This window comes from Dreissena polymorpha, chromosome 1 (genome assembly GCF_020536995.1).
Source record: "Dreissena polymorpha isolate Duluth1 chromosome 1, UMN_Dpol_1.0, whole genome shotgun sequence".
Taxonomy (NCBI): domain Eukaryota; kingdom Metazoa; phylum Mollusca; class Bivalvia; order Myida; family Dreissenidae; genus Dreissena; species Dreissena polymorpha.
Window position 1 is genome coordinate 154,430,303 of NC_068355.1, and position 10,967 is coordinate 154,441,269.

The window sequence follows — 10,967 nt, forward strand, 5'->3', positions numbered from 1 at the left end:
TGTATACTAATTGAGCATATTTATAGCACATTCCTTTCTGGATTACGAGTGTTTACGCAAGGAACTTGATCTGAGTATCGCGACTGTCACGTTTTGTTATATTTTTTATCCCTGCAACAGTATTTTAATGTGCCCACCTGGTTGAATGCCGATACATTAGAACAACCATAGAACTATAAATAACAACATAATAATTACTTGTTATTGTTCAGATTGCATTATAATGCACAACATATTTTACCTCTAGAATGCGGAATACAAGAGTAATGTTATGTTAAAAACGATAACTACTCGTATATATGTATTATGATCGGTAAGTATATGCATATATTCTTTAACTATGGTGTAAAATTACTGCGTCACAGGCACGAATGCCTCTTTTCCGCCGCCGAAAATACAACGCGAAGATCATCAGCAGCTATACCATTATTCGCCGTTGCTCATTGGCGTCGCACTGAAGTGCGGCGACTCGCTTGTAGTACGTTTGTTTTCGCTTATGAGAGAAGAAGTTATTTTACGGATCAATGTATATATTTTTTGTTGTCAGAATATCATGCAAAGTCGTGATTTTTTGTGTAAATTAGTGTACATAAGTACTGTCAACGGACTTTTTTTCGACGAAGTTTTGTTAAGCCCCAAGGACAGACGCTGTCGACAACTCCGGGAAGACTTTTGCATCGTTGTAATCAGACAAACATAAGCATTCTGACATCCCCTTGACACAATTTTCATAATAACGCGCAACTTTAAACTTCCCCCGGGCATATTTTTGTATTTGTTTCCGTGTTGAATTATACATCCTCTTTAAAAAATAGTCCCGTCAAAATTCCATTGCTCAATATTGTCTTATATTGATAGTGCAGCCTCTTATTTTGTTCCCGTTTCTAAATGTTTACCACTAGTATTTAATTTATCTTCCGCCACCCGTGTTAGATTTTGATTTGCACTGGTAACCTTGTTTTGCAAGATAAAATTGGTTTGACCAAGGTCAACATCGTTATTTGAGCATCGTTATATATCCTTCAACTAAATATGTGAATATTTTAAACATAAAACTGCAAAAAGAAAAGTTATTTACACCTGTGCTGCTGGACATTCATTATTCTTGTTTTTTTTTACAGATAAAATGGTATAATACATTTATATTGGTAAAATATATGTTTCTATGTCATTATCAAACTTGAGATTGCAGTATTAATATGGCTTAATTCTCACTGAAATGCTGAACTGTTCCTGTATTCCAATAGAATATTTATTACTTAAATGTATTGCTCTAATTTCTATGTATGTATTGCTTTATTCTCCGTGTATGTATCGCTTTATTCTCCATATACTAGTATTTATTGCTTATTCTCCATGTATGTATGACTTTATTCTCCATGTATGTATTGCTTTATTCTTCATATACTAGTATTTATTGCTTATTCTCCATGTATGTATTGCTTTATTCTCCATGTATGTATTGCTTTATTCTTCATGTATGTATTGCTTTATTTTCTATGTATGTAATGCTTTATACTCTATGTATGTAATGCTTTATTCTCTATGTATGTAATGCTTTATTATCTATGTATGTAATGCTTTGTTCTCTATGTATGTATTGCTTTATTCTCTATGCGTGTGATGCTTTATAATATATGTATGTAGTGCTTTATTTCCTATGAAAGTAGTGCTTTATTATTTATTAATTTATTTATGGCATTATTCTTGTATTGTGCATACAAATCTTGGAAAGCAAGTGCATGATTTGCATAAAATATTATCAAACGTGTTTATTTGTACAACATACGATTTTTGTTTCAATATTATTCGTGTGACAATTGCGCTATATGGATGCCCCAAAGTCAGTTTATTCTTTTGTTCATATCTTTTATTTTCGTCTAATCAAAAATGTTGTGCAGTGAAACTTCAAATAGGGAAGTACAAAACAAACGCGCCATACAAAAGACGCCACATTTAAGACGTCTCATGTAACATTTATTTAACAATACGTTAATTAAATAACATGCCTAACCTTTAGACAATACGTTCTGCTACGGCGAGCACCAAACAAGTCTGCAACAATATTTTACTTAAATAAAAATAATAATAGCTAGTTTGGTTAATGTGTTTGCACTTGGCTAGCAACCGCCAATACATCATAACAACGCATCCATCCATCTGTAACATAGGGCAGACACTGCCAGACAGAGTGTTTTATTGTGTTCTATATATGGAAACACATTCTTAAATAAGACATCATTATGCAAAGCTTTGTAATAAAAGTTTAACGTTTCCGACTTTTTTTAAGAAGACGTCGGTATGCCAACCATTGCTATAAAACTACAGTATTTTCGTCTTTGTAGTTTATGACTATAGCATCTTTTATCTTAACGCCAAAGGCGCGATCTATTCCACGATTTCAAACGACGTTGTTAGCGGCAAGACATCCAAACAAACAGACATACTACGAAAATCATTTATAATATCTCGAAAGCAATATCACAGCAACGACAGCAGTTGTGCACAATCACGGCTTCGATTTGTATTACCAATATTACGATTACGACTAGTATCCTCAGTATTACAACTACGACTGGTATCACCAACATTACGACTACGACTGGCATAACAAACATTACGACTACGACTTGCATCACAAACATTACGACTACAACTGGTAACATCAACATTACGACTACGACTGGCATCACCAACATTACGACTACGACTGGAATCACAAACATTACGACTAGTATGACAAACATTACGCTTACGACTGGTATCACAAACATAACGACTAGTATGACAAACATTACGACTACGACTGGTATCACAAACATTACAACTACGACTGGTATCACTAACACTATGATAAGTATGAAAAACATTACGACTACGACTGGTATCACAAACATTACGACTACGACTGGTATCACCAACGTTACGACTATTATCACAAACATTACGACTACGACTGGTATCACAAACACTAAGACTGGTATGACAAATATTACGACTACGACTGGTATCAAAATCATTACGACTACGACTGGTATCACCAACACTACGACTATTATCACAAACATTTTGACTACGACTAGTATTCTCATTATTACAAATACGACCGGTATCACCAACAATACGACTACGACTACTATCACAAACATTTCGACTACAACTAGAATCATACAACATTACGATTACGACTGGTATCACCAACACTACGACTACTATCACAAGCATTACGGCAACGACTGTTATTACCAACACTACGACTACGACTACTGTCACCAACCTTACGACTATGACTAGTATCGTCAACTTGACGACACTGACATTCAACTCCAACATAACGATTTCACCTGGAACTTCCAAAAATTCTAATTACCCAAACATAAATCTAACCGGGTGAAGTACCTGCATCATTAATATTTATTTATTTTATACTTTCCGGTGGTTTATAGAGAAATATCAGTGAATTAAAACTGATAATTTCACTGTTTCAAACAATGAAAATTATCAGTGAAAATTATCGATAATTTTCACTGTTTATGTTAAATGACGTCATTTTTTGGACGAAATGACGTCATTTTCCCAACGTAATTCTTTAGTTAAACTCTTTAACAATGGATATAAACTGTGAAATAAAGCATAAAATAAAAAGAAAATTTGTTGGGTTCGGTGGATTATCGATTTTAATTCACTCGTGATCATATAAAATGTATATTTTCACTCGTGGCTGCGCCACTCGTGAAAATATTATTTTCTATGATCACTCGTGAATTAAAATCGATAATCCACCGAATCCAACAAATATCCTCATTATAATGCACAAAAATAAATTTCGGTAACTGTTATTTTATTTTCGCTTTTTAGCGACTGTTAGTACCAGTTACCATAAGTCAGGTATAATTTGTACCCACATCTTTTGAAGAAAAGCTTAAAGGGGCCTTTTCACAGATTTTGGCATGTTTTGAAGTTTGTCATTAAATGCTTTTTATTTAATGCTTTCCGGTGGTTTATAGAGAAATATCAGTGAATTAAAACTGATAATTTCACTGTTTCAAACAGTGAAAATTATCAGTGAGAATTATCGATAATTTTCATTGTTTACTGTGAAATGACGTCATTTTTTTGACGAAATGACGTCATTATCCCAGCAAAATTCGTTAGTTAAACTCTTGAACAATGTATATAAACTGTGAAAAATGCATTAAATAAAAAGAAAATTTGTTGGATTCGGTGGATTATCGACTTTAATTCACTCGTGATCATAGAAAACATATATTTTCACTCGTGGCTGCGCCACTCGTGAAAATATTATTTTCTATGATCACTCGTGAATTAAAATCGATAATCAACCGGATCCAACAAATATCCTCTATATATTGATAAATGTAAACATTAAATTTTAAAAGCTCCAGTAAAAAATAAAAAATAAAATGTAAAAAAGGAAAAAAAAGTAGCCCGAAGCAGGGCTCGAACCAGTGACCCCCGGAATCCTGAAGTAAAAACGCATTAGCCAACTGAGCTATCCTGCCAAGCGTATATTAGATGCGTATTTTATACGTTATATAAGCAATCTTCGTAGTTTCACAAATTTAAACGACAACAACAGAACTCTCCAAATTATTAAATCGTTTCGCGTTGCAACGCTTTATAATGTTTAGGTTTTAAATCGTCAAAAGATGCATATAATGGCTATATTAGACCATGACATAGTTGTCAGATACAGCCGTGATGCTGCTACTATCTCCTTCATCAGGTGGGTCCATATTCATCGGACGTTTCGGCACTGTCCCACTACGTCCTCCTATCCACTTCTCCTCTCTCTTCCGCCATAGCCACAAGGAAGCAGACTCCGTTTCACGTGCAACAACCGATATGGCCCGTTTCCGGACCTGTCCTGTAACCCCTAGTCTGCTGAAAGTGCGCCACAGTGATTGTGCTGGGAAACCTCTGCAGCCCACCTCCACTGGAAAACACCATGCCTTCCAGCCTTTCTCTGTGCAGGTATCTGTGAGGGCCTGGTACTTTTCGCGCTTCCGTTCGAAGCTCTCTTCAATCCGCTCCTCCCATGGTACTGTGAGCTCCACCATCACAACCTGTTTTGATGCCGCTGACCACAGTACTATGTCGGGTCTCTGGTTTGTCACGGTGATCTCCTGTGGAAACTTGAGCTGTTTCTTCAAGTCTGCTTCCATTCTCCAATCTGTTGCCGTTCCAAGAATCCCACATGCGCGTTTGGCCTTTGCCCCTTCTTCTCCGGCTCTGACAAAGGAAATGAATGAGGGGCCTTTGTTGGTCGTCTTCTGCGCTTTTCGTGCTTGATCTAGATGATCGGCCATTGAAGCAAGAACCCTGTCGTGACGCCATCTGTATCGACCATCAGACAGGGCTGTCCTGCATGAGCTCAGGACATGCTCCAGATTCGCTGGTCTTCCACAGAGCTTGCAATCTGGCTTTTCGGCAAAACCCCAAGTCACTAGGTTTGTTGGACTTGGCAGCACGTCGTAGACAGACTTGAGCAAGAAACTAAGTCTGTCGCTTTCCATGGTCCAGATCGCATTCCATGTAAGCTTTCTCTGGGGTACTCCCTCCCAGTTCAGCCATTTTCCCTGTTTCCGTAGGGTAACAGCTCTGGTGAGCCTGGATTCTTCCTCCATTCGGCGAATCTCTTCCTGCACTTGGGTGCGTCGGTCTTTTGCACTGGCTTTGCTCCACTGCGAACGGGTGACGCATCCGAAGCCTAGTCGCCCGTGTGCAACATTACCGACAATGTCGCTGTGCCGAAGACGAGCCTCAGCCTCTTCAACTGCCTTGTCAGCCCTCCACTTTCTCCCGGTGTTGACCTGCACTCCTGCTTCTCTAACCTTCTCATCTCTACTGTCTCGTAGCATAATGACTTTCCGAGCCTTTGTGACCTTGTATTCCTCCGTCAGTGATCTGAGAGGTATCTGCAGCTTGCTGCCTGTGCAGTACAAACCGAGGCTGGTGAAACTCTTTGGCACCCCCATCCACCTCCTGAGGAATGAATTTATTGTCCTCTCCATTGCTTCCACTGTTGATGACGGTACACTGTACACCAGCAGCGGCCACAATAGGCGTGGTAGGATGCCATGTTGGTAAATCCAGGCCTTGAATTTTCCTGGCAGACCACACTTGTCCACATCTTTCAACCAGTTCTCCATTTGCACTACCGTGTCTTTGATACTCTGTTTATCATTGAGTGAGTCTCGAAACCACTTCCCGAGGCACTTCACTGGTTGCTCCTTAACAGTAGGGATGAGCTGATCTTTGATTCTATATCTTGCACTCTTTTGAATCTTTCCTTTCCTCAAAACCATGCTCCTTGATTTCTGGGGTTTGAACTTCATTCTGGCCCACTCGATAAGTTCGCCAATGTCTTGCAGCATCCACCTTCCCTCGACGTACGACTTTGCTGTAATAGTCATATCGTCCATAAATGCCCTCGTTGGTGGTTGGATACACCCCGAAGTCATTTTGGGTCCTCTTGATGGCTTCTCCGCTGACTTCACTATCAGATTCATGGCTGCTGCGAACAGCACCACTGAAATTGTGCACCCGGTAATGATGCCTACTTCAAGTCTCTGCCAGTCAGTGGTTATTGCCCTTGTTGAAAATCTCATGATGAAGCCGTCGAAATAGTGCCGCAACATCTGCCGAAATCGAACGGTTACATGATACAATTGTAGAGTCTTTTGTATCATCTGATGCGGAACAGAACCATATGCATTTGCTAGGTCAAGCCAGATCACTGCGATGTCTCCTTTGTTCTCGCGTGCTTCCTTGATGATTTGGGTGATGACACTGGTATGCTCGATGCACCCAGATACACCGGGTACTCCTCCTTTCTGCACAGCTGTATCTATGTACTTGTTCTGAAGCAAATAAGAGGTAATTCTTTTTGAAAGGACAGCGAGGAGTATCTTCCCTTCCACGTTCAGCAAAGAGATAGTCCTGAATTGACCAAGGGTTGACGAATCCTCTTCTTTAGGAATAAAACATCCCTCTGCCTTCAGCCATTCTCTGCAAAGCTCTCCTTTCCTCCAAACAACCTTTATAAGCTTCCACAACCGTAGCAAGATCTTGGGGCAGTTCTTGTATACTCTGTACGGTACTCCATTGGGTCCTGGTGCTGAAGACGCTCTGGCCTTCCTTACAATGTCCTTGACTTCTTGCAACCTAGGTTCTGCGCAATCAAAGTCATGTTCAGGATCATCTGGTGTGAGCAACTTGTCGCACTCGCCCAGTTCCTTGTGACGGTCGCTGTCACTGTACATATCTTTGATGTACTTGTTTGCCTCCTCTTTTGTGCATTGAAGTTCGCCTGTCTTCTTTTCTCCGAGCAAACGCTTCACAAACTGAAATGGATTGCTAGTAAACTGAGCTCTCTTTCGCCTTCTCTCGTGTCTCTTCCGGCGCAGATTCTCTGCTCTCCGTAAACACTGGATCTCCTTCCGTACATCATCTCTCAGTTCTGCCAGACCTTGTTTCTCCTCATCCTCTGCTTGTCTGTATCTGCTTTTCAAGCGTCTGAGTTCTCCCCTTAGGTTGGAAATCTTCTGCAGTCTTCTATTCCCGCCAACCTTGGGTTGTCCGACTTTCTCTTTAGCTGTTCCGAATCGCTCTTTTCCAAATGTGTAGATCAGCTCAGACATGACATGCAGCTTGCTCTCTACTTTGCCTTTCAGAACGTTCTCCATTACCAGTTCCAGCTCCTCTTCAAACGCCTTCCACTTCGCTCTCTCTGTACTTGCGGGCCACATCACTTTCTTCCGTCGCTCTGTAGATTCTACCGCAGCTCGATCTTCAGTCCTCTCTGCGTTATCAATGGTAACCTCACCCTCTTCTGATGCGTGGAGGCTCTGGACACTGTGGTGTTCATCCTGATCCAGCTCCTCCTCCGTCTCACCAAGTTGCATTGCGCGTTGCAACAGATTTAGGATTGGTGCGCATCCCATCTTTGTGCGATGAATCTTCAGTCCCACCTTATTCTTACACACCTTCCCACAACTACATGTTCTTGCCCAGTCCGTGTTCTGATTCGTTGTCGGTTGATCGGGCGTGTTCGTTACCTGTTGGCTTGTAGGTCGATCATCCTCCCCCACTCTCGTACGACCTTGGGGGTATTTCTTGTGTTGTCTTTCTGTAGCTTGCTCGGGTTTCTTCTTACGAAGAACGTAAACTGACTTGCTGGGACAGTTTACCCCTATGCCAGTCTTTCCTAGCTGCCACCTGTCTCTCCATGGTGTCACTGTACTATTCACAGTTGTCAGCTGGTCTTTCCCAACAGTCACTGGATATCCAGAAGATATAGTTGTCAGATACAGCCGTGATGCTGCTACTATCTCCTTCATCAGGTGGGTCCATATTCATCGGACGTTTCGGCACTGTCCCACTACGTCCTCCTATGGTGTGCCGACCGGAAGTGATCAATTTCCGGCCAGGAGATAGTAAGCCTCCGCTACACTTCCTCATCTGCCAGGTCTCGGTGGCCAGTCCCTAGTCGACAGCCCTGTGTCCCCCTATCCACTTCTCCTCTCTCTTCCGCCATAGCCACAAGGAAGCAGACTCCGTTTCACGTGCAACAACCGATATGGCCCGTTTCCGGACCTGTCCTGTAACCCCCAGTCTGCTGAAAGTGCGCCACAGTGATTGTGCTGGGAAACCTCTGCAGCCCACCTCCACTGGAAAACACCATGCCTTCCAGCCTTTCTCTGTGCAGGTATCTGTGAGGGCCTGGTACTTTTCGCGCTTCCGTTCGAAGCTCTCTTCAATCCGCTCCTCCCATGGTACTGTGAGCTCCACCATCACAACCTGTTTTGATGCCGCTGACCACAGTACTATGTCGGGTCTCTGGTTTGTCACGGTGATCTCCTGTGGAAACTTGAGCTGTTTCTTCAAGTCTGCTTCCATTCTCCAATCTGTTGCCGTTCCAAGAATCCCACATGCGCGTTTGGCCTTTGCCCCTTCTTCTCCGGCTCTGACAAAGGAAATGAATGAGGGGCCTTTGTTGGTCGTCTTCTGCGCTTTTCGTGCTTGATCTAGATGATCGGCCATTGAAGCAAGAACCCTGTCGTGACGCCATCTGTATCGACCATCAGACAGGGCTGTCCTGCATGAGCTCAGGACATGCTCCAGATTCGCTGGTCTTCCACAGAGCTTGCAATCTGGCTTTTCGGCAAAACCCCAAGTCACTAGGTTTGTTGGACTTGGCAGCACGTCGTAGACAGACTTGAGCAAGAAACTAAGTCTGTCGCTTTCCATTGTCCAGATCGCATTCCATGTAAGCTTTCTCTGGGGTACTCCCTCCCAGTTCAGCCATTTTCCCTGTTTCCGTAGGGTAACAGCTCTGGTGAGCCTGGATTCTTCCTCCATTCGGCGAATCTCTTCCTGCACTTGGGTGCGTCGGTCTTTTGCACTTGCTTTGCTCCACTGCGAACGGGTGACGCATCCGAAGCCTAGTCGCCCGTGTGCAACATTACCGACAATGTCGCTGTGCCGAAGACGAGCCTCAGCCTCTTCAACTGCCTTGTCAGCCCTCCACTTTCTCCCGGTGTTGACCTGCACTCCTGCTTCTCTAACCTTCTCATCTCTACTGTCTCGTAGCATAATGACTTTCCGAGCCTTTGTGACCTTGTGTTCAGTAATACTGTTTCCTCACAAATATCATAACTAAACCGAAAAATTGCGAATCCGAAACAACTTTTTACAATTTTGTCAATTTAAAGGGATCTTTAAAGGGATCTTATCACGGTTTGGTAAATTGACAAAATTATATGTATCTTTTGACGATTTGAAAACCTAAACGATTGAATAATTTGGAGAGTTCTGTTGTTGTTACGAAACTACGAAGATTGCTTATATAAGGTATAAAACACTTGTTCTGTGTATATTCGGCGGAATAGCCGAGAGGGCTAATGCGTTTTTACTTCAGACTAACTCCAGGACTCCGGGGGTCACTGGTTCGAGCCCTGGTAACGGCTACTGTTTTTTCCCTTTTTTAAATTTTATTCTTGATTTTTTACTGGAGCTTTTAAGATCCAATGTTTACATTCATCAATATAAAGCATTTAATGACAAACTTCAAAATATGCCAAAATCTGTGAAAAGGCCACTTTAAATCCTCACTAACCGGATCATTACAAACCGGATCCTCTTAAACCGGACTTGATACTGTAGATCTAGGGATGTCACAGAATGACACTGTAGTTTATTTTTTTACGTAAGAAATCGATCATTGAGTCAACATGAACTCATTTGAAACTCTAGTCAACGGTTTATAAACGGAAACACTTGTAAAACATGAGTATGATAAACAAGGAAAATTTTGAGAATTTCAATTTACGTTTGCGGAAATTGTTTTCTCGGTGATTCCCATTTGTGTGAAATATGAAATCCCTCATTATTGAAGAGGAAATGACTTTGTTTCCTGTACCCGTTTGGGTGGTTTGAATAACCCTTCACTAGTCGGTCATCAAGTACTATTGAAATTCAACATATGTAACAGTACTGTGTTGCTTGTAGTTATTATTAACTTTATGCATATGTATATAAGCCCCGATCTGGAAAAATGTGGCTTAATACATGTGTGTGAAGTGTCGTCCCAGACTTAATACATGTGTGTGAAGTGTCGTCCCAGACTTAATACATGTGTGTGAAATGTCGTCCCAGACTTAATACATGTGTGTGAAGTGTCGTCCCAGACTTAATACATGTGTGTGAAGTGTCGTCCCAGACTTAATACATGTGTGTGAAGTGTCGTCCCAGACTTAATACATGTGTGTGAAATGTCGTCCCAGACTTAATACATGTGTGTGAAATGTCGTCCCAGACTTAATACAGGTGTGTGAAATGTCGTCCCAAATTATGCTTTTCTGGAAATGTTCTTTTAAAGATAGTCTCATCTTAACAAAGTTTCATCCCGGATTAGCCTGTCAGGACTGCACAGGCCTGAACGT

At 41.5% G+C, this 10,967-nt stretch overlaps 2 protein-coding genes across 2 annotated transcripts; both read right to left on the reverse strand.

Annotated features, from left to right (window-relative positions):
• Window positions 1-4,688: 4,688 nt before the first annotated feature.
• Window positions 4,689-8,363, reverse strand: LOC127858864 (uncharacterized). Its single transcript, XM_052396221.1, has one exon. It carries the CDS (start codon window positions 8,361-8,363, stop codon window positions 4,689-4,691), a length of 3,675 nt encoding a protein of 1,224 aa, XP_052252181.1.
• A 145-nt stretch (window positions 8,364-8,508) lies between these two features.
• On the reverse strand, window positions 8,509-9,618 carry LOC127858936 (uncharacterized). Its single transcript, XM_052396338.1, has one exon. It carries the CDS (start codon window positions 9,616-9,618, stop codon window positions 8,509-8,511), a length of 1,110 nt encoding a protein of 369 aa, XP_052252298.1.
• Window positions 9,619-10,967: the final 1,349 nt, after the last annotated feature.

Excerpts from the sequence above, each read along its gene's own strand:
- LOC127858864 (XM_052396221.1), bottom strand. The coding sequence starts at position 8,363 with ATGAAGGAGATAGTAGCAGCATCACGGCTGTATCTGACAACTATATCT.
- LOC127858936 (XM_052396338.1), bottom strand. The coding sequence starts at position 9,618 with ATGCTACGAGACAGTAGAGATGAGAAGGTTAGAGAAGCAGGAGTGCAG.